The sequence below is a fragment of the Patagioenas fasciata genome, chromosome 7 (genome assembly GCF_037038585.1).
Source record: "Patagioenas fasciata isolate bPatFas1 chromosome 7, bPatFas1.hap1, whole genome shotgun sequence".
Taxonomy (NCBI): Eukaryota; Metazoa; Chordata; class Aves; order Columbiformes; family Columbidae; genus Patagioenas; species Patagioenas fasciata.
Window position 1 is genome coordinate 18,398,165 of NC_092526.1, and position 23,866 is coordinate 18,422,030.

General features: G+C 38.4%; 1 protein-coding gene across 2 annotated transcripts in view; it reads left to right on the forward strand.

Moving 5' to 3' along the window:
• The first annotated feature begins 795 nt into the window (after positions 1-795).
• PSMD14 (proteasome 26S subunit, non-ATPase 14) overlaps positions 796-23,866 on the forward strand; it is a 47,549-nt gene continuing 24,478 nt past the window's right edge. The window contains exons 1-3 of one of the 2 annotated variants that reach the window (XM_065841510.2): positions 796-1,153; positions 6,390-6,477; positions 9,427-9,478. In XM_065841510.2, the coding sequence (XP_065697582.2) occupies positions 811-1,153; positions 6,390-6,477; positions 9,427-9,478 (483 nt within the window). In that variant the 5' untranslated portion in view covers positions 796-810. Of the gene's footprint in view, positions 1,154-1,230; positions 1,355-6,389; positions 6,478-9,426; positions 9,479-23,866 lie in introns of those variants that run through there. The other variant, XM_065841509.2, reaches the window with a different exon arrangement.

A 23,866-nucleotide genomic window follows, 5' to 3' on the forward strand; every position in this document is an offset into this window, starting at 1 on the left:
AAGGAGCTTTCAAAAGTAAACCATAATCCTCTTCTTGGTCATTCATGGCAGAAACTTTATACACAGTCCTAATAAATTGCTTTTATATATGCTTAATTTGTCCAATACTGTCTAAAGTATTTTGAGTATTTCAGCAACTGGGTATAAATGAACTTTTAAAAAATTGTATTGCTTTAGCTATAATAAGTTCCGAGGCACCGAGTTCCACCACATGTTCACATACTATCCAAAAAAGTATTTCCTCAGCCTTGTATTTTCCTGTAGTATTTTAAAAGAGTTTTTGATCCTGTGTTACCATAATAGAAATTCCTGTTCGCTTCTCTGTATCATTCATCAGCATGCATGATTCCATCTGATTATCTCCTAATTGCTTTTTTTGTATGGCAAAAATCCTCACTCTTTTCCATTTCTGCTTATGCTGGTTTTGTACATACGACCATCCTTATTACTCTAAATCCTCTTATTTTCTGTAATACTGTTTTTGGGTGGAGTACACATGGTACCGTTCCTATTACAATAATCATTCACAGAATCACAGAATGTTAGGGATTGGCCTTTATTGATTTGATGACACGTGCGTTGGATCTGCCGTGCTATTGTTGCTTGTGCACAGGTGCTATTTGGCTGCTATTTGATTCTGCGCTACAGGCAAAGTTAACCCACAGCACTTCACAGGAAAGCAGTTTAAACACTTCGGTTCAGCATGTGCCACTTTCACTTAGAGACCATGCCCCTTTGGAGGTCTCTGCTCTCCAAAGCTCCAAGTAACTGTGACAGCTATGGATGTTAGTGTACAATCCAGCAAGCACAATGGACAACGCGGGTGCCACCACAACATCCCGCTGCCTCAGGGCTTTCTCAGGCCCCTTCTCACTACGGCGGGCAGACTCTCTGCAGCTTCAGGCTTCGGTCGGCCACAACCCTCCCTGCAGCCGCGCCGTTCCTACGGTTGGCTGTCTCGGGAGCGCCGGGACAGCCACGGCCTCCTTGCTTGCCCCGCCTCTCAGAGAAAGGCCGACGGCTGCAGCGGATGCAGCGGCCGGGTCAGAAGGACGGTTTAACGGCCGGCGCACGAGGACGGTTCAACGGCCCCAGCTGCTGCCGGCCGCGAGCGCGAAGCGCGGGGCCCGCCAGCGGCACGCGCCGTTACCAGGTGGGCCGCGTTGCCATAGCTCCCAGCTCCCCTCCCCCCCCCCCCCCCACTTCCTCGGCTACGAGACCGGAAGCCCCCGACGCGTGCCCTTTGAACCGGGAAGTCCTTGCGGAGGCCTGGGCGGACTCGGTTTGAATGAAATCCGGCTGATTCACGGTGGCGCGGGCAGAGGCGGCGCGGCCGGGGAGGGTCTGCGCGGAGGTGAGGGCTCAGCGGGACCAGCACCCTCGTCGCAGGGATCCCTGGGGGCTTGTCGCGGCCCCTAGAGGGCTCGCTGCGGCGCGGGGCGGCCTCTGCGTGGCGGCGGGAGCGGGGCTCACGGGAACGGGCCCGAGCGCTGGGCAGGGAGGCGGGCGGTGGGGACAGGAGCGGCGCCTTCCTCTCCCCATTGGCCGTGGGGGCGGTTTTCTGCTCGTGGGGCACTGGCCCGGGCGGAGAGCACGCTGGGCTCCGTGGGGTCGGCGGTGCCTGCGTTTGTGCTGGTTACAGGCAAAGAAAGTTTGGGCGCTTTGAGGCGACGGCGGTGCCAGGGCGGCTGTAAACGAGCGGCGGGAGGCAGTTGGGCCCTGGGGAGCGGTGCGGGTGGCCCCGCCGCTGGAGCGGGCCGCTGAAACTCGGCGTCCCACACACCCGCGCTGGGCCTGGCTACTCTCTGGCCGAGAGCAGCCGCCGCTCTTGGGTTCGGCGGCACCGGGGCTGCAGCCGCTGGCTGGTATCTCGGAACGCCGAGTCTCGCCGGTGGTGCCTCCAGAGTGAGTTTGTTCTGCGGCAGCAGCAGTAGTCGGTTTCCTATTAGAGGGACTGCACGGATAGAAAATCTGTTGCACAGCGTTGTGCGGGTCCCCAGCGGTGTCCGGCCGGACCTACAGAGTGAGGGGGAAGCAAGGGTGAAGTACTGGCTGGGATGTATGAAAGGAAAGAACTATATAATCCGTGCCAGGAAAGATAAAGAAAAATTAAGTAGAAAAGGAACTATAATCAGCATTAACAGTGCTGTTTCTAGTATGCAACGAACTTAACTTTGTTCTGAAAATGATACTTATGTGACGTAGTTAGATGCTTGCGGACTTGTTGACAAATCTCAGTGTGTGCTGATGTAATCTCCTAAAGTTGTACTTGTTTCCAGTGCACTGTAGGAAACCAGAAAAACAACAAGGATTGAGATTGACTTTCTTCAGAAATTTTTATGCAAACGTATTTGAAAGCTGTATGTCACTGGAAAGGTACTAGGCAAGCTGAAACATCTGACAGGTTTGTGTAAATCTTAAAAGCCTTCAGCCTCTGTGAGTGCAAGGTATATACTCTATGCCTCAGATATAGGGAATACACTTGGAAGATTCTGATGAGAAGAGCACTGTTGGTGAGCTTATGTTATGAGAACAAGAAAAAGATCTGTGTTTGTGAAGAAATCCAGAAATTGTCTTGCTTCTGTGAATTGCTTCTGACATCACATAGTGTGACTTTGAGCAGCTAGGTTTGCCTGTAGCTTAATGGAAAAGCTGTGTTCCATTCACTGTTGAAACATGCTGTATCAAGGATATTAATTTGATATCTTTGGCTAAAAAACAGAGAAGTTAGAGCATACTTCAAAATTAACATTAAATAATACCTAAATAGAAATTGGTTTCTAAACTTACTTAGAAACTATTCAGTCTTGATGGGTATTATGGGGTGTATACTAACAATAACTACAACTGTCTCCAAACATCTAGAATGATGGGAAAGGACAGGTAAGTAGGATACCTTGAATATAGAAAATTTGTGTGTTGACTACTTACTTGAGTTGGTGGTAGGGGACTGTTTTGCAATGGCTGTGTGTCTACCCCCCACCCCTGCCTTCTGCAAATTCCAGAGAAGCTCGTTACTTTATAGAATAAAGTCAAAATTAATTTTGTGGATTTCTGTGGTGGTGTGATTTGTTAATGAATCTTCACTTGCTTTTAAGTTCAGTGTGGGTGTACTAAGTAGCTTTAGAGGAGTCTGCTTGGGTCTGGATTACTTCAGTAACTCCAGCTCAGCAATGAATGTAGTAGAATTAGGTTTTCTGTGCTTCTGGAAATCACAAAGGAGAGTCTGAGAAGCTCACCTGCCTGCCTTCTAGTCCAGCTCAGGTGTGTTGAGATTCAGGTCTATACAGTCCAGAAACATCAGGTTTACAGACCTGGGCACATTATGGGATCAAAATAGTAATGTAGCTCTGGACTTGCACTACTGAGACTGCATTAGTTTGTGGCATGGTTAATCTTTACCTTTAATGAACAGATTACTGAGAATTGATGGTATATTTTTTTTTTTTCCCCCTCTCCTTTTGTACAAAATCTATAGGAAGTTAGACTTCCCACACACACATATTGTTACACGTGAATTCTCTGTTCTGGTCAAGTTTATTTCATTCATTGTTTGGTGACTTTACCTGCAGTGAGTTTTTGTTCTTTTCTCTGTGAAATAATGTTTCTCTGCAAGATGCAGTTCCTCAACTCATTTACCTTTGTAGCCATTTATTATCTCTAGTGAAGCTGAAATTGTTACAGTTACAGCAAAAACCTTAAACCACTTTTTTTTTTTTAAGTTGCTGTTAATAAAATTGTTAATCTATCTGCTATGCGGAACTTAACAGGGGATCTGGAAGTGCTTGTGCAAAGCTTAATGAGTAGTCTCAAGTGGAGAAACTGAGTTACGAAAGATGAATTGATTTGCATGAAGTCAGTCAGTGTACAAAGTGTGGTGTAAATTAATGTCACCTGAGTCTAGCCTGACACTCTCTCCACTACCAGGGCAGTCTAATAGCCAGTGTTTTTTCTCCCATGTATGTTGAAGCTCATGTTGAGATTTTTTTGTTCTTACCAACTCAGAAGTTGTCAGCCCAGGAGAATGCTCTTGTGTTGAGGGATCACATTGTGGAGCGTTAATGTGAGATAAAAGTAGTGCACTGTAGTGTGAAATTCATGTGTCTCATGCAAAGAGATACAGTAAGTTAAGAATATGTTTCAAGTCAATTTCTAAATATGTGCTGAAACACGCTACCTGTAAGCACAGTAACTCTTAGTTCATACCTGTTTGTATATATACATTTGTGCGTAATGCATTTATATAAATCCATCCTTATGTTACTGAAGGAAAAATGTTTTCATTATTAAAAGACAGCATTTAAGTCAATATTTAAGTGACTTGAAAGTAGTGACCAATAACTGAATGGTGAACCAGAGCTCTCCAGATGGACAACTCTTATCAATTCTTAAAATTATGTAACAGTGGTATTATAAGCAAATTCTAGACATGGGGTTTTAAAACATGTCTGTTTTCAGATCAGTTTTGAGATGCTCTGTGTATACTTCCATGTCATTATTAATAACCAGACTTTTCCCTTTTGAGGTCATGACAGTTAAAAGAAAATTGCAGTAATGGAAGTTTATTTTTTAAACATACCATCTGATGACCAAGGTTTTTTACTTGAGGTGTTTTGATCATGGACATGCACAAGCAGAGAAGCTACTTAACTTTTTTTTTTTTTTTTTTAAGCCATCAATGACCACATTGATCACAATGATGAGTGCATTTCATCCAAATCCTGCAGTGCACCAAAATGCAAGTTTATTGTGATTAAAACTGGCCTTCTGCCATTTTCTGATATGGTATTATTTGATACGTGTACTCACTTTCTTAAAGCTTCACTTTAAACAGAGACTGCTAACGCTTGCAGGCAGGAGGAAATATTATCAAAATAACTTTTACTGACTTTGAAAGAAGTGGAGGCGAGATTTACTGTGAACTGTTTGTTTAATTCTCTGTGGTTTTTTTATATATAAGCATATATATGTGTGTGTATGGGGGCAGGGTGGAAACAGGTGTGCAATCAAAACTTGCCTTTTGTACTTTGCATCAGAGAGGAGAAAAGACATCTCAACTATAGGTTACTATGTTGTGTACCTCCTCCAGGGAACCAACCAAGCTCAAGCCTGTGTGGGATGTGGGGAATGGAATGCAGGACCCCTGCGGGGGGCAGCTGGCTAGAAGTGAATTGGGTTAAAAGTCTGAAGCTCCCTCTGAACTTCTTGCAGTTCTGTTGCAGCTTGTACTGTATAACTGCGGGCTGTTGTGGTCCCATCTCATCTGACCTCTCCTGGATCATTTCCTTGTGTAAAGCTGGCAGAAACGTAGCAACATTTCTTTCAATTTTTTTAGTGGAGTTCCACCCCAGCCTGCCAACACTGAGAAACTCTTGACTTGTTCTTTCTCCTTTAGCTTTCCAGGAGGATTAACACATCTTCCTCTGCTTTTGTACTTCTTTGAGAAGATGAGGTTCAGAGCGGTCTCTAAGTGACCTCAGTTACTAAAAAAAAAAAAAGCCTAACCAGCCAAAAAAAAAAATTACAAACAAACACAACAAGACATTCTTTGGTCAGTTTTAGCTGGAAAAATGATTTGGCATGAATTTCTTCTGTAGTCTGTGTTAACTTTAGAAGCAATCAGCTCTTCACGACCTCTTTTTCTGTTATGCCGAGACAACTGTTTCTGGGGTTCAGTGTGAATCCTCTCAGAGAAGTAAAGAGTGTTAAACCCGCCATTTTTGTTAGTCTATCAGTTTGCTGCACAACTGCAGAAATGGCTGTCCTGGCAGTACTGAGAAAGCCATGTCAAGCTGGTCAGCAGCAGCTTCCCCACTGCTCCTTATGTTAACATTGACATTTAAAAAAATGTCTGTCAAATAATGGCCACAGATCTGTTTTAAAACACTGCATGACAAATGACTGAGTAGATGCAGCTAGTGGGCAGTGTTCTCTGGGGGGAAGAGGAGGACATGACTTTTAACTCCTAAACTGAATGTGGAATAGCCTTTCTCAACCTGAATTCAAGCAAACCTAGAGGCCTCGTGTCCACCCCAGTCACGCTGACTGCTCCTCCAGAAATAAATGAGAAAACTCTCTGTACCTGTAGACTCCTCTTTACCTTTGTGCTTCGGTCATCCCAGCTACTGCAAAAATTCTTCTAAAATGCTAATAAAGGACCATTTCAGTTTCTAACAGCATTTTAAATTATTGATTAGCTGTAAATTGCTTAAATGGGTTATTAAAATACTTTTCCAAGTAATTTTGAGAAACTTGGAAACTTCTTTCAATGTTACAGATACTTGGGTGAGACACAGCATATACTGCTTTTAGGGATTATATATATATTTTTTAAGTGTATTACTGTTTCTAAATTTTACTGCTCTTCTCATTTCTGTTTCCTTCGGTAGGAAAGAAACCTACTGGCATCATCATTATAGTCATAAAGTGGGATCTGCTCCTGAGTTTGTTCTGCAATCACCTCTTGCTGAGTACCAGGTTAGAAATGCATATTTACTTTATTTGTAAATGCTAAAGTTATCTTTATTAAGGTCTAAAAATTTTGCTCAAGCTGGTTTAAGGTTTACAAAAGCATTATTTCATAAATGGGATTTATGGCTGAAATAGTATTTGAGCACAGTAGATTAATAGAAATTAAAATTGGTTTCAATTTGAATTGCTAACCTAAATTCTTCAGATGTTTATACAGAGTAAACAAATATGTGTGTCTAAATATACTATAACTTACTAAAATGACTTCAGTTACAAATAAGAAAGTAAAGTATCAGTTGCCAAAACTGTAACCAAAGTCAAGCCACAGAGCTAGTGAAACAATTTGCAGTGCATCTAAAACTGGTTTGTGGAGATTTTCTCTCTATACCACTCACTGTATTGAGAATCTGAACATCTTCATTTCAGCAACTGCTCTGTGATAGTTAAGTGGGAAACGTTACATCCCTTCAGTTCTGTAAGACAATGAGATTTTGTTGTTCCAAAACCTGCAAAGTTATGCTGATAAACAATCAGGTTGTAAAACTAATTAGTCTAATCCAAATTCAATGCAGCAAAATCTGCTTCTATAAGTGATGTACTTTTCTATTGGGTTAGAAACTGGAATAAATAATGTAAATAAAATACGAATTAACTAGAAATTAGCTATTACATTTCACTTGCTAAAGTGAAATATATAGATATAAGTTGTGTTATTCAATATTAAATGTACATAATACACCTCATCAGCTTATGGAAGTTGCTGTGATTGTAGGAAAAAGCAGTTTTATGGTTACCAGTTATAGATACTAAGAGTTTCTTAAAATAAACATACAATCATGATTGATTAAAATAGTAATTTTAGTAGCTCAAGTCTGATTCTCAGCTACTCTTCAGCCCTTGTTAGTGTCAGAAAAGATGAATCATTGTGGGTTTCAATGGAGGAGTATCTACCACAGGAGGGGTAAAGTGAAATGTAGTTGGCATTAATTTATACTCATGACTGTTTTATTGAAGCCACTTACCACGTGCTTACATAATAGCTTTAAACAGCAACTTAACCTTTCAGTGGAAATCCTACAACTAGATTTGGAGTTTATTGTAGTTCAGGATAGAAAAACATATACACTTTGTATGCAGGTTTTGCCTGTAGTAAAGAAGCTTGGTTTCCATGACTGAAAAGAGAAGCATGATCATTGACCCTTTGAACACCTTAATTCATATAGTGCCAAAGTGGCTTTAAGAAAGTATTTGTTAGTTAAGGCAGCAGTTCTACAAAATAAAGGGAGTGAATCAAATGGAGCTGATCACTCACTACTGCATTGAACTGGGAAAGTGAAATTGGCAAATACAGCAGGTGGTGTTGATCCACCTGTCTTAGATGTTGTTTGAAATGGCTGAAATTGCATACATGATTAAAGTAGGAGTTAGATAATCTTGTCTACTGGTAGGTTCAGATGCTGCCTCTTTGTGTGTTAACAAGAAGCTTAAAATACTTGTTTTCAACTTAAACTGAAATAAAAGCTATTAATATCTAGGCATTAAAAATATTAGCAAGTTTCAGAAAGAATAATGAGGTGGCATTCACCTTCAATATACAGACCTTTTTATTTTTAATATACAAAGCAAATTTATTTGTCACGATTCGTTCAAAGGTCTTTTGCGTAATTAATTTTAAGAGAAGGTTCTTGAATTAGTATTGTTAATGCAGTGTTGAAGTTCTGTATATAATTCTCATATATGTAATGTACCATCCATTTAGAGGATGAGTGTATTTTGGAAATACCATTACTTGCTGTTTTCAATTGCTCTTTTATCACCTGAACAGGCTTTGTTGTTTTGTATTAAAACAATTGTGATCGTAGTTTCCGATGCTTTACTTTCTACGTTCTACTTCTCAAATATAGTAAGCTAGTAAAAAGTACTGATTTCTCTAAGCTTTGGAAATGGCTTGATTTGCTGAAAACAGATGTTTAAAAAGTAATATTTAGTAGTTTTTGTTTATTTTATCACTGAGTTTTGTTGTATAAAGCTAAGAAGTTAAAAAAGCCAAGTAAGCAAGATGTCCCAAGCTGTAGCAGCTGGGACAGAACCCTTACTTAGATATCCACAGTGAAACAGTTGATTGCGTTTCTCTGCAGTTTATTCACTTTCTACTGTTGAAATAAACATCAGTTTAGTTCTTTTAGTTGGGCACCTTAAGTGTTCTTATTCCTGGAGATGGCTCCTTTGAAAGTTGCAAGGTGGAAAAGTTTGGTTTGTTTTAAAGTAACAAGTTAGTTGCATTGATTGGAATAATCTTGCACTAAGGCAATGCCACATACAACACTAGAAACATATGACTGCACTGTCACTAGTGTTCTACCTATATACACATTAAATGTTTACTTTACAGTATTTCTTTTAGTATAATGAGTTCACTAAAAAAAAAAAGCTTTTGATGCTAATTCAGAGATCCATAATCTGCTCAGTGTCTTTCATATGTAGTTTTGACGATAACTGACAAGCTGTAAGTTAATTAGCACAGAACTGACTAATGAGGATGCTAAAATCTGTACTTTCATGTTTTTATTGATGCTTTCTGAACAAATTGGAGTAAACTTGATTGTATATGTAATAAGTTTTAGGCACTTCCTGGATATATGTGTGGTTCTTGAGCAACAAAAATCCCCCAATTAATTGAATGATTGGAAAGTTTCGAAAAGTTTGACGAGAATGCCTGTGTTCAGATATGGGGATAACCCAAAACCAAAGCACTAGAACAAGGTCTGTTAATTAGCATGGAAGACAGCTTCTTGAATTAATATGTGGTGTTAATTAACAGGAAGTCTGATGTTGTGTTGTAATTACCACCAATATTTTTGACATACTGAGTGACTGAAGGTGAATTATATAGATAGCAATTTAGTAAACACTTCAGAGCTTGAGAACGTTTTTCCTTTGTTTCTGTTTTTCTAGAGATATGGATAGACTTCTGCGACTTGGAGGAGGTATGCCTGGGCTGGGACAGGTTAGTATATAGCTTGACAATATCTTCTCTTTAATATTAATAAATTCTGGAATATTCCTTTTTGTTATATTTATAAACAATATAAAAACCAGTTTATAGTCATAATCGCTGACTCTACAGATGGTAGATAAGTGTGTGCAAATCATTGTTACCACCTGACTGTGGTTTTTTTTGTCAGTATGAACTCTTGGGTTGGCACTGAATTTACAGAATGTTTATAAACCTTTCCTTTGGTGCCTGAACATTTTAAAGTTTTGATCAAAAAGTTTTGGAAACCCAGAATAAAATTTAAAAATTAATTTCCAATAATATGTGTCTTCAGAATATGAAGATTGTTAAAAACAGCTGAGCATACCCACTTGCTCCCTCATAAATGATGTATTTCACTCCTTAGATCACATTGTGATGGGCATCATAAGATACTGAGGTTTATGTACATTCTAGGAAGTAACTCGAGTTGAATTTATCACTTGCACGTTGCTGTAGCCACCTCTATGTGTATTTTATTGTGTTTTATCTTGTTTGCTTTTGTCCTTACTTCTGTAACTCTATGCACAGCAAAAAGGCCTCCCTGGCAGGTGTCCTGCTCCAGTGGGAAACTTGAACACCTTGTGGGGCTTCTCCTACCACCAGAGCAAGTCCTCATGCTGTTTTCCCTTGGTCAGCTGGTGTGGCCAGCAGTCTTCAAAAATAAGACCAGGCTGATCTTATTTCATTGTGCTGACCTCTGTGGATACAGGAAAAAAAAATGATTAGGAACTTCTTTGAGGCTTGTAGGACAAATTGTTTCCTTAAGGAAAGGGCTCCAATGTAGTTTCCTTCACAGTCCTGGCTGGCCACAGCAGCTGGCTGCCTTCTGCCTTCCTTGTCTGCCTCTGGGGCTTGTTCTAAATCGAGAATCCAGACTCTCATTCTAAGGGAATCGGTTCTATTTGTCTTAGGCTTCATGATATGTGTGTAAGTTTGCTTCTAGGGTTATTGATTTTGTTAAACCCACAGCTTCTTTTGGTTGTGTGTAGTGTGTTTGCGTCAGGTATAACTAGGAAAGGAGTGGTTTAATCCGGAAGCATTTGGTGAAATATTCTAAGCTGATTTACAGCCTCTGTTTTGCCAAATAAGCTGTAACTTTTGGTGCATAATTTTTTTTCCTTTTTATAGCTAAAATTCTATTCACGCTCTCTTAGTGAATCTTGAAGCAGCCCTCGATTATTTTTAGTTTCACTTTCTTAAACAGTTATTTCTCTTGTTCCTCCGAGCTGCCAACCTGCTTCATGACTCTTCATTTTTTTTTTTTTTTTAACATCTGCGCAGTCTGATCACTCAAGCTTTCGCTTCTTGGTCCTCTCTGAACTTGATGCATATCAAAGCTGTTTTTCAAATTTACAGTTAACTCTCTCTGCTGCTTTTGTGATTTCTCAGCTTTAACTTAAAGCTTGCTAGAAAATTGTGGCAGACAATAGAACATAACATTCAGAAGCAGCTCGCTGAACTCCTCTGGCAGCTTTGGCCTGCAAAGCTGCTCTGTGTTTGTGTAAATATGGAATTGTCTATTAAATGAATTGATGAGTATGTGTTGGATTAAAAAAAAAAAAAAGCAGAAAACTAAATTGCTCTTTATGCAAGTTTCTGCTTGCACTAGATATCTTGACTACTTTTGTAGTCTTTTGGTTTATTGAATCATCAGGAAGTCTCTTCAAAAAATAATAGTTTTGTCCTTAAAATACAATGTTTCAATTGACCTTCAAAGATCACTTCTGTTTTGAATATTGATTGGTTGGTAATTGAGGTTGAGAGATAATCCAGAGTGAATCAGATGGCTTTGAGATGGAAGAGAGAAGTCAGGTATTTCTTGGACATTTTTTGTCCTGCTAGAAAGTGAACAAAGAGATTACTATTTGCTTGCACTAGAGTGTTTTGAACAACAGTACAAAGCTTTTTGGTTTTCCTATTGTTGTGTGACAGTTGCTCTGTCTGTGGAGATTTTGCTTTTAAGGTTGAATATAGTAAAAACATCTGAGGGAGTCATTCACGCTAACTTAAGAGTCATCTATGTATAGTCTTGTAGAAAGAAGCATTTTCAAAGTAATTTTTTAACGCAATTCAGAGAATTTTTTTTTTCTTTTAGCTAAGGGTGTTTTTAGCAAGATGGCTGCATGGCGTAAGGTTTGCTGACAGTCTGTTTGATTTACTTTGTGACTAATGTTCAAGTAACAGCAAATGCTTGGTCAACACAGTTCCTGTTTGATCTCTGCCAAGGAATTCTTTCTCATCGGCTTGCCTTGGCTTCTTCAACAGTAGTTACTTGACCCTTTCCCCCTCTGTAAAACCACCTCCTGTGATTGTTACTTTGTTTGGGGTTTTTGATTGTTTTTCTTTATTTCCAAATTCAAATACTTTGTCCCAAGTGCTATTTGGACTCATGTTTTTATGACTGAAGTCTTTTAGTGTCTTGTATTCCACTTGAAAACTGCTTTCAGTAAATTCATGGTTCTTTTACTATTTGCTCCATCAGCCTGTTACCAAGTGGCTGATTTGCCTTCAGTGTTGAGTTGTGCAGATGTGGTCACTGCTGAATTCCACCAACCCTAAGCCTCTTCAAATGACTAATAAAGCAATCTTTAAGGAAGTGATCTTAAAGTGATATTTCAACAATAAACTTTCCCTCCAGTGTCTGGTGGCTTAGAAATTTTGAGCCATTTCTGCTTTCTTAGTCTTAGATGGACTGTCTTCATGTGGCAGCAAGTGGATAAGAGAGGAGGGAAGAGAATCTGATAGCTTTTGGCATCACATAAGCCATCTACAGTACTTTCTGACAGTGAATTTGATCATTAATTTTGTGTTCTTTGTATCAGAAGGTACCTGTGTTTATTTTTGAACTTGATACCATAAATAAGACCTTCTTTGCAACATCTCTTCATGCAGAAATTGTTCATATCTTACAAGCCTGGTATTGTAGGCATTTGAATTTCTGCTCACATGATACAAGCATAAGAAGAATGAGTTGTTGGAGTTTTTAAACAAGTTGTGAGGGAACAGTTAAATTTTTAAGTGTTGTGATATCCCAAACAAACTTCCCTTCTATAGTTCATGGGAATTCAAATTTTGGCAATGCCCTTGTTTTCCTTCTCTTGTATGGTCTTCTCTCTTCTTCCTGCTGCCATTTGTCATGTTGAGGTTTTTTTAGTTATCTTTGCTTTCCTGGTTCATTCTCTGTCTCTTCCTGTTCACCCCCTGGAATGCTGCCTGCCACAGAATTTTGCTAGTCATTTAATACTTCACTTTGCATTGCACGTTTGCTGCAGACAGACTAACAGGCTTTGTGGGGTATGTAAAAGCATTCTACTTATGTAGCGGGCAGGAATTTGGAGCAACACTCCTCTTCATTTTGTATGCTGAACCATTGTTTGCTAGTGAAATCAGTTCCACATATGCCTCTACTAGACAATCCTACTGGATACTGTTTTAGGAGTGTGAGCAGATTAGCTGCGTTTTTAGGCAAGTTCTCCCTCTCCCAACACTTCAGTTAATAATCCAAGCTATACAAGTTTTGCCCGTGATAATGTACCCTGTCTATTTTTCTGAATCCAGATGTGATAGGAAGCAGTGAAATAATGACACTTTTCAAAAATACTGTTGAAATTTTCATTGCTCAATGAATTAAAAAAAAAATATTAATTTACATTGCTCTGTTGGTGCAGACAACTATTGTAGTACAAGAAATGGAGAATAAAACTGATTCTGTATTTCTGAATTAACATATTTGATGGCAGAGGGGAAGGGAAAAAACCCAAACGGAAAGGGAGGGAGAGACAGAAAAGTGACCTGTGTCTTATAAGAAGTGTTTACACCTTGACTTGGAATATAGAAAATAGAAATGCAGCTAGCTATTTTATTGGAATAATGGACTTGCCAATTAGCCATCAAGTGCTTCCATCTGTGAAATAGTTGATCAGATGGGTTAGCTGGGATTTTTCCAGATTAGGGCATTGTAAATGGCACTTGAAAACTGTCACTTTGATTATAAGGTTTCAAGCATTGCACTGCTTGAGGCTGTGGAACCTTTTTCCCCTCATATTATCATGGTTTTTTAAAACATGCTGATCCCATTTAGTAAATCTATGGCACTGTGGGAACTTGGGAGACCTGCTGCTGATCTAAAGTTCTGTTTCGTCTGCTGATCTAGCTAGGATGGTTATTAGAAAAGAACACCACTGACTCAGGATTCTGCAGGGCTTGAGAATAAGAGTTGATGATCTGTCAGGCAAAGGTGGGTCATGCTCGGTGTAGATAATTCGACATTAACAATCCAAATGCAAGTTTCCTTGAGTTACTTTATTAAGCTGATTTGTCTCTTGAAGTAAATTACACATTCTAGCTGGCTAATCTGCATGCTAAGGTTCCCTAACAAGCAAAAAACAAAACCACAACACGTAAACAAACACACCAATCCCTTCCCCCTGAAAAAAAAAAAAAAGCCCAGAAACTTAGTATCTTATTGAAAATTGTTTTGTTAATTGATTATTGAAACAGCTTGGTTTTTAGTTTGAATGATGCAAATGTGCTGTCTTTAATGAAGTGTGTTTTCCTTTGGAAAGTTGTAGCATGTCTGGGTATTTAGGTAGCTGTTGCACCTGTGTGACTTTTTCCTTCCTGTGTCTCGTGGGTGTATGTGTTTTATGTGATTTGAATTGTGGTGATACACTATTGGTTGCTTCTCACATGTGTTTGAAGCTTCAGGTACTCCTTTTGAGAGTATTCTGCCAGGGGAATAAATCTGAATTATAGCTCTTAAAATTGTGCGTTCTTTTTGTGCTATTGCTTCTAAGACATTTTCCAGCAAATTGATCAAGTACTAAGAGTGCTAGTATGTCTAGAATTCCAATATCCTGCCCATTAAATAGAGATGGTGTACCATTTGGGTGGGTTACTGCAGCTCTACTTCCCCCCGCCCCTGCCCCAAAGCGATCAATTCAGTTAAAGCGTGGAAAAATTTTCTCAGTGACAAACTTTTTTTCATCTATTAAAAATATCCAACATCAACTGCCATAAAAAGTTCAAAAGACTTCATTGATTGCCTATATTATCACCTGTAGGAAGTCTCAGTGTCAGTTTATATATCCAAAATATATTATTTTGTTTTAAGGAGAAAAAAAGCACCTCCGATGTAGTAAACTGTGCTGGTTTTCTTTCGTTGACTGGGGTGAGTGTTTTATTGCCTTGGTTAGTGTTTTAATACAGGGCCGTTCAACCAAAAGCTTCATATCAAATTTAGGGTACTGGTGTGGCTTGGGTCTGGTTACCCTGGGGAAGGTGAGAATTCCATGGATAGTGTGGGTTTATTTGAAAGTTGTTGGGGATTGCTAAAGGCTGGCTGTAGTTTCCCTACATTTGAAACAAGGTTGAATGGTTGTAATGTGATATATATCCAAAAGTGCTCATGGGAGAAGTAGAAACACGCTGGAATTGATTTAGGAACAGTCATATGATTGTAGCTACAACACAGTGTGTACTTTGTGGTATAAAAGCTGCCTTAAAGTGTGATGGGCTGCACTAAAGTCATACCTCACATATTAATCACAAACATAAAACTAAAAATAACAACACTAGTGGGTTGTGCCTGAGCATTATCGGTGTCTTCTGATCTGCTATTTTCCTATAAACTCTGGAGACCATTTTTTAGCTGCCTCTTCTTGACCTCAGATCTTAAACTTCCTTATTTCTAATAATTAGGCAATTAGCTTCTCTTTCCTGAATTTAATTGCTAGAGTAGTCCAGCCGACTTTCCTCAGAAGAGACAGAGGAGCTTGGGCAAGGAATGAGTATAGCCATAATGAGAGAGAACAGGAAAAAAAGACTGAACAAGAGCAGACATCTTTGTGCTTTTGCATTGCAGCTGTTCACTTGTAATGTTTCCTTTCTGTAAGCAGGAAACAAACCCTTTACAGTGATCGATTTATTTCTCTTAGAAATGGTTTCTTCTTGCTGAAATCCTGTGCTATTGAATATTAAGTTGCAATATTATAATACTGTGCAGCACTTGTTAACAAAGGCTTCAGTTTTCTTCCTGTGGCGTAGAAGAGTCCTCTTTGTGGCATTTGTGTTTTGTTTTGTTGTTTTTGTTCTTTTCCTGGAACTTTGAAGTATAAGTGTTCTTGTATTAATGGTGATGGGGTTTGTTTGTTTTGATGGTTTGTTTGTTTGTGTTTGGTTTGTTTTTTTTCAAGTGTTACAAACAACTAGCCTTCCTACGTGTTGCTACTGAGTCTCCCAGTTGACCTGCCTGTGTCCAGAGGACCAGCTCTTCACAACAGGCAGCCTGTAGTTGTAGAGAACCCAATGTGTTCTTTTACACATTGAGTAAATCCCTTTAAACTGCTCTGCTGCATGGAGTGTCCTGTAGAGTGAGCTCAACCAGCACCCGCTGAGGGCTGCCCTGCTCTCTTGGCAGAACCGTGTCTAGAATAAGGTAATTAGAAATCTGCGTTAGAGCAAGACTTCTGGAGGCAGACAAAATCTACAAATGCTGGCTCGTTATCGGCCTTGAGGATCTCATTTTTAAATCTCAGTACCTTCTGTAATGCTGATAGGTACACGTAACAGGTTAGTCCTGATTTATTCTGGAGTGAAAGTGACCTTTGTATTTTTTTTTGTTTTCTGTTTTCCCAGTAGCTTGAGGTTGTGAAAAATAGTAGTTCTTTTCAAAACCACATACGATGTTACTGAGGATTTGTTTTCTGTCCCTCATCTTATGGCTTTTCGCTGACCATAACGTTGTCATAGAATCATAGAATTGTTTGGGTTGGAAGGGACCTTTAAAGGTCATCTAGTCCAGATTGTCCTTATGCTTAGTAATAAGGAATATTAACTGCAGAGGTGCAGCATACTTCCCCTTGCTTTTTTTGTGTATGTCTGTAGATCGTATGGGCTAAAGGGAGTAGAAACACTAGAACAAAGAAGGTTTACAGTTAAGCAGCTATTTCATGCAACAGTTCTGTTCGGAACATTGCGGAAAGTCTGACTATTGCAAATTGCATCGAGGTGCTATGTGTAAATAACTTTATATCACGAATACATGTTAATATTGGGTAATATTTATTTCTAATAAAAATTAGACTAAGTAGAATGACTTTCTGTAAAGTACATTGTAGTAAAATTAAGCTTATTTGACCTCAAAGTAAATTCAGTTAGTATCATTTGGTACAAGATCCTGTTAATTTTTTTTTTTTCCTCAGTAAGATTTAAGCCTCAGTCTTAAAAAATATTTCCAATGGTAGTATTGGAACCTTTAAAGACCCTTTAAAATTTTGATCATCTGAGGCAATTAGATGCACAGAACACATTACTTTCTAAAGATCTATGGGAGATCCTGCATGCCCATGTTGGTGGATTACTATACCTCTTCTATGAAACAGTCGTACAGGAAAGATAGATGGATAGGATAGAAACATAAGCCAAATTTCGTTGGTAGCTTGCTTGCTTTCCTTATTTTTTTCTTTAACTAAAATTCTGGCCAAGTTCTCTGGAGTGTCCCAGTGAACTAGAGATTATTTTTGTTTGAAGTTCTGCTTATTTAAAAACAAACAAACCAACCAGAAAAAAAAACAAACGGAAAGGGTAAGCAGTAAAGTTTTGGCTCTGCACTGAGGAGGTGTTTACAACTGGTGATCCCAGCCCATTTAACCAACTGTTCAAAGCTGTACAGTGTTCTGTAATTTTTGGTTTTGAAGAGGTAGGAAGTTGGGAAACATTATACATTTCAAGTCCATCTATAGTGCTGTTTATGGATCTGCTGTAAATGAGTAATGTAATTTAAGTTCTGTTGTAAATTTGAACCTGGATAAGCTTTTTCTTAGGAGACAGGATTTCGTAAAACATAGTGAGGTGGGTTTTTTTGCAGATATTTTTAATTTAAAGTAGCAATTAGTCCCATAATACTTCTCCAGTATCCCTACACCATTTTGGAGTCTATGAGACTGTCTATGAGACTAAACATATTACTACAATTTTTATTTCATCTGACATATGGTGTAACAAGACAATGTGATCCTTTCAGAAATCTAGGCTGTTTGTTGAGACTTATGGTATTTTGTGTTCTGTGTGCTTGATTATAATTGGTATAAAAATGGGCCTAAACATACAAACTGTTTAGACATAATGCTCTCTTCAAAATATAATCCTGTCGATGTGGAACTAACTGTAAAATTGTGTGTGTACTACTTTGAAAACTGCAATAAAATTTCAAATTGCTACTAATTAGTGTGTGATTCACAGTGCAAAGTAATGTATTTTTCTCTTCCTATGAACTCTGATTTTTTTCAATTTTTTTATGAACTGGATCATTTTCTCTGTCACGACTGATGGTGTTGACTTCCTGTACTGCAGAAAATGCAATACAGTACGTGGCCTCTGGTTTTCATGGCAATCTTGCTAGAGTCGTTGAGGTCTGAGAATACAGCTTAGTCCCTTTACCACGTCCACTCATGGAATATGAGTTGGTATTTTCTGTAAATGTATCGTCTTAGTACAGGAAAAATTGTTCCACAATCACATTTTTTGTTCACATTTTTAGGCTTAGCAATGTGTAAAAAAAGAAAAAAGGCACTGTGCTGATTGAAGGCAACTTTTATTCTTTTACGTCAATATATCATCAGGTTATACTATTTACTGACAGAGGTTAAGTAGAGAAGAGCAGTGGTATTCTGGTGAACTTCTAAGGTCTTTTTGTTATCACTAATAGCTCTGCCTCCTCTGCATGCTTGCTCGAGTTTGTGCCCTCCCTGCAGGTAGTATTGTGTAATGTTTTTTCCCTCGGACCAAGCCATATGCCCACCGTTGGATTAACTTCCACAAAATGGTAGTTTTAAGCTCACTTTAAATGCCTCAACTTTCCACACATCCTGTAATAGGATGAATTATTTTACAATGGTTGTCATTGTATTTATACCCCAGTTGCCCTTCTCTCCCCGCAACTGCATAATAAATGCCACGATTAAATTAAACACTTGTTTTGGGGGAGGTAAAGAAGGGAAGTGGAAAAAAAGAGTGGGGGTAAATACTTGTTTAAATTCAAAACCAATGTATTTTTTTTTTCTGTTGGGTGGGGTTTTTCAGTTAATATTTCTCAATTGTCTTTAGACATAACAGATGAAAACACGTACTGAAAGGGTTAAGTCAGCATGAAAGAATTCATTTCCACTTTAATGACCTAGCCTTGCTGGGTTAGGACGATGGGGAACATGCTTCTGACTTGTACTCCTATTGCCAATTAACACCTCCTATAACAGGTTGCCTCAGCTAGTCATTGAAGCAGAGGCAGTAGAAATAGTTTACATGCAGCTTGTTTTTCACACTAGTTGTTTAATACTCAGAAAATTAAACTATGAAAAGGTTCTTTCTTACCTTACTGGGAAAGAAATAAACACTGTAGCGGTCAGTGTCCACTTATGTGTCCCATGTTCACATCTAAATTGTTCCAGTTGCAAAAAAGAAAAGTAGTAACTATTATAGCAGGTCTCATATTTTACACAGAAATATATTGGTTGGTGGAATAAAGCTGAGGCTTCTTCTACAGCGCTTTAGTTCACTGCCTTTATTACAGTTGGCCCTGCAAAACTGAATGTTCTTTGAAACAGCTATGGTGTATTTCAAAATCATCTTTTGTGCTATTAGTGTGACACCAGAGCAATGTTAAAGATCCATTTAAACAACAGCAAGTGTCTCTGTTGGTGGAATATTTCTCAGTTGCTCGTGTAATTAATCAGGTCCACTTTCTATATCTGCTTGAATAAATGTAAAATAGTATAAATAAAGAGCTGTGTTCTAAAATGACACATTAGTTCACATTTAATCAGCAGGTATTTTAATAACATAATAAAATCGGCTAAATAATTGATACCAGTTCACACTAAGAGAAAGGTGGAGTAATAGACCTAAAAGTGTTAACAAATTTGCTAAAAGGCCTGAGTAGATAACACTTCAAGGTGTTAGTTTTTATCCTGTTAGAATGGCAAATGCCTTTAACACTTAGTCGACAAGAGCTGCCCAAGTGAAGGGCTACTTTTTGGATTGTATCATCTCTGTAACTGTTTGAAACAAAAATAGTGTCATGCATAATTTAATATTACAATGTAATCTTCCATTCGTAACTTGAACATAATACTTTTTTTCCACTACAGGTCTTGTTGAAAAAAGAATTAAACAAAAATGAAATGCCTTCTATAGTGGTAGATTAATTTTATCCATTATTATTGAAATTGGGATTCTAAGTAAAAACAAAACCAGAATTTGGTTGGGTTTTATGAGATAGCTGGCTGTCATTTCACTGACTGACAGCGTGTATAGTTGATTCAGAAGAAACATCCATTTTCAGTAAGTAGCACAATAACAAGTTTTTTTAGAACAGTTTTTGAATTTTAGTAATTACTGTATCCAGCTTATGCAGGAATGCTTTGGAAAAACAATTTTCAGTATTCCAAATGTCATTTTTCTCCAGTTCCACGAGAACTTATCTGATAAAGCTCTGGGCAGGCAGAATGGAGATAATGTTTGCTGTTCTGCGGTGAGACGGACAGTCCTAGAAAACTGTGCAGTGGGAGAACTGTCTGACCTTTGGATGCCATAATGTAACCAAAAATACCAGCAGATGTTTTGCATTGCAGATACAAATGCTTTCTTCTTTGGGTTTCTGACACGATTTAATTTGGTACTCTGCTTCATGAGGCTGGTGCTCCTTTGTTAAAGTCGGCAGGCAGTGAAGTTTATGAACAGTGATAATAGCACATGCCGTGGAGAGTCAGCATGAAATACTTTGCTTCCATATAGAGATTAGCTAATAAAGTCTTTCTTCCTCATTGCTCCATGAAAGAAATGCATGAAATTCTGTAGAAGACTTGCAGAAACAGACCAAAGAAATCTCCAAACAGGTAACCCGTGGCTACCCCCACATACTGTGTGACCAGCACCCCAAAGCTGTGACCGTCACTGCAATGCTATGTTGTGTTGTCAGTCGTCTACAGTGAAGGAAGTAGTCAGAGATGGAAATAAATTGGTTTCAGTTTCCAAATGTCTATTTTTTCAGACGGCATCACTTAAAGCCAAGTAAACTGCTTGAAAGGCCCAAGACTTAGTCTGTTGGTTGTCTCTGTTAGATCTTTAAAAGTTTTAGGTTAAGAATTTCAACTTTGTGTTTATAATTTTCTGTAGAACAACAAGTATGTGCCTATCGTATTTAATGTGCAGATTTATCTTTGGCGGGAAAATCTGCAACTAAACCTGTTACGAAGATTCTAGTCAGGTTTTCACCTATGGATCCTTTCCTCCTCAAAATTCCTGAATTGGTGCATCAGAATAATTTCAGAACTGTTTTGAATAGTTCTTTCTCATCTATATTCAAAACAAAAGAATATTAACATGAAAGTTAATTCACATAATTGGAACAGTGCAATGAGTTATTTCCTTTTGTCATAATCTGGCTATTAATTATCATCTGTAAGGAGAACAGAGCAAACTGAAAGGCAATAGCTAAGTCTTCACAGAAGATGCGCCTGTGACCAAGGAAATGTTATACTTTGTATGTGCTGTGTTTTATAAGACGGCTGAGAATTAATAAATGTACATTATATTTGTATTGTATACTGCTGTTAGCTAATTTTTAAGGGTTCGGGTAAATTGTATCTCAGGCATGTGCTTAAACTGAAACAGTGAATTTTGCAGTTAATATTTCCTAACGCTTAGTGTAGTGATTTTTAATGTATATTTCAACTGGCATTTAGTGTGCAAGTCATTCACAGTGAATACTATGGCTTAAAACAACAACAAAACCCAAGAAAAAATATTCTAAGCAAGTCAATTTACATCAATGAAGGATTTCTTTATGAGTTAGCAATGTTTCCTATGCTGAACACAATTTGTTGGCTCTGGGTGCTGGCAGCTGGGAGGAGAACTTTAACATAAGTTTTGAAAACAGAAATTACTGTATCTCATAGAATGCCTAATGGACTGATAAAGTATAATATTAAATATCCCCTCTTCTGGACCATCATCAAGGTAAAGAAGCATTTGAAAGCTCCAGGAAGTACAGAAATAGTCAAAGAAGGAAAGTTTAGGAATGAGTACAGTAGGGTAACACCACACTGATGCTAAAAAGATTTTTAAAATGGGAGAAGTTATCAAAATATTTAAACTCTCACAAGTTGTAAACACAGGTGTCTACACAGGGGACAAAGACTCGGCTGCAGGCAGACACGTGGGATTCTGTATGGAAGAGCCTATTTAAGACCCATAGTCCATGGAGTAAACTTCAGTTCAAGCTCCTGATTTTTGAGAAGCTGGTCTCAATCAAATGTCAACATTTGCCTTCTAGAAATCACAGAACTTCTTATGCTATTCTTTATTTTTTGAAAAAAAGTACTGAATGGTGTAATGGGATGCTTGCTTACAGCACAGTGCTAGAACCTGGGACAGATGTAGAATATGTATGGTGATCACAGCGAGGATGTTATGGTTCTTCCCAAAGCAGTAGGTTCATGTGTTTGTACTTTTGCCTTCACTTCAGACCCTCTCTGGTCTAGAACTAGTAGAAAATTGGATGAAGAAAGGGGTCGTTACCAAACGAATACTATTTTTTTTTTTTTTTTATTAAAACCCACACAGAAAAACTCAGTGACTACATGGAAATATGAATATTTGTGCCTTCTAAAGTATTGAGACTTCTAAATAAAAATAAGATAATTTAGAATAGACTTAAAGCAGAAGAAATACAGTCAAGAAAGTAAGCTTACATACTTACAGAGAAAATCATAGTATCGGAAAAGGATTGGGCTTTTGAAACTTAATTAGACATACAATTAAGTTGTAGTAAATTTGGAGTAAGTGATTCAGGTGACCTGTGCGTGTGATCCTGTGAAATGTTCTGAAGAACTGCTCATAAAGGGTTTTCATCCTAACTGTTAGAGGAATACTGTTCCACTGGAGCATCTCACTGTTGGACTATGGCTAATCAGGGAAATACTTGATGAGGAGGTGGAATTGCTTAAAAACGAACCTTTGAGAATATTATAGGAGGTGAAAAGTTAAACCTGCTGGAAGATTGCTCATGGAAAAGCCAAAATCACAGGAGAATTAGCAATGAGTAGTAAGAAGTAAGGGAGAGCAAATATCAAGAGGTGACGGTCAAAGTTGGAAATACAGTTTGGAAGGTGTTATGAAGTGGTTATGGTTGACACAGATCCATGCATGTATGTGAATTTAAAAATATAAAAATTGGCTCTGGAGCTGATAGAGAAGGAATTCATTGACGTGGGGCGAAAAAAAAAAAAGTACAACTGAATTTTCTTGCTGTCTTTAAAGCATTCTGAAGAGTAGATTATGGTTTTCAGTGTGAAAGCAAAAGTATGGAGAAAGGACAATTACTATACAAAATTGCTGATTACTTAAGTTCCTAGTCTTATCCTCAGGAGGTGATGGCTTGCGTTGATCATTATGTCTTCTGTTTTATGTCATGTGGAGGCATGTTGTACTGAATTTTCCTACTTAAATGAAAAATCAAGAATTTACTACAAATTTTCTTTTTCCCAATTTTTCTTATAACTGTGGAATCAAGGTTCTAAATCTACAAAATATTTGTGTAAAGGCACCATTTCCCCCCTCCATTAACTTAATGTGGAGTATTTTCTTTTTTTTTTACCCTGCTCCATAGTTGCTTTGTTGGCCTTCTAAGTCTACATCACTTAGTGCAGGAGTAACCTTTTGTCTTTTCAGTGGAAATTTGTTGTACACTATTTGGTAATAACGTAATGAATGTACTGTTAATTGGCTGTAATGAGGTGTGCTGATACGGAGTTCAGTATATAGAGCAATATGTCTCTTGCTCCTTGAGAAAGGGACATTTAAACTGCTGCCTCCTGTGCTTTTCATTTTCAACAGTACACAAACCTGTTTCAACCAATCATTCACACCTGGGACAGTTGTGTTAATTTTTGAATAACTACTCATAAGGCAAAGAGCAAAGTATTTTGTTCACAGCTTTTCCACCTAGGGATCGGAGGTCCGTTTTTTCTCTCACTATACCGGTGTATCTGCAAAGTGCTCCCATAGCCTTTATCTGCAAGTCCTCTTTAGCTGAAAGCTGATGAAGCAAAGGGAAATTGCTGTTTGTGTTGGTGCCAGTTAATCATGCTAGCCCAGCAGCATTTACATTCACACCACTGTAAGAAACACATAGTTAATTGGAGAACTGGCCGTATTTTATAGCTGACGAAGGTTAGCATTGTGGCAAGGCTGTCTAATGGAAACTTCTGTGACTCTTAGCCTCTGTGTCTTATAACAGGTTTGTACCCAGTACAATATGTGCCAGTTTTTTAGTTGGCTGATTCTGATAAGATTGCTCTT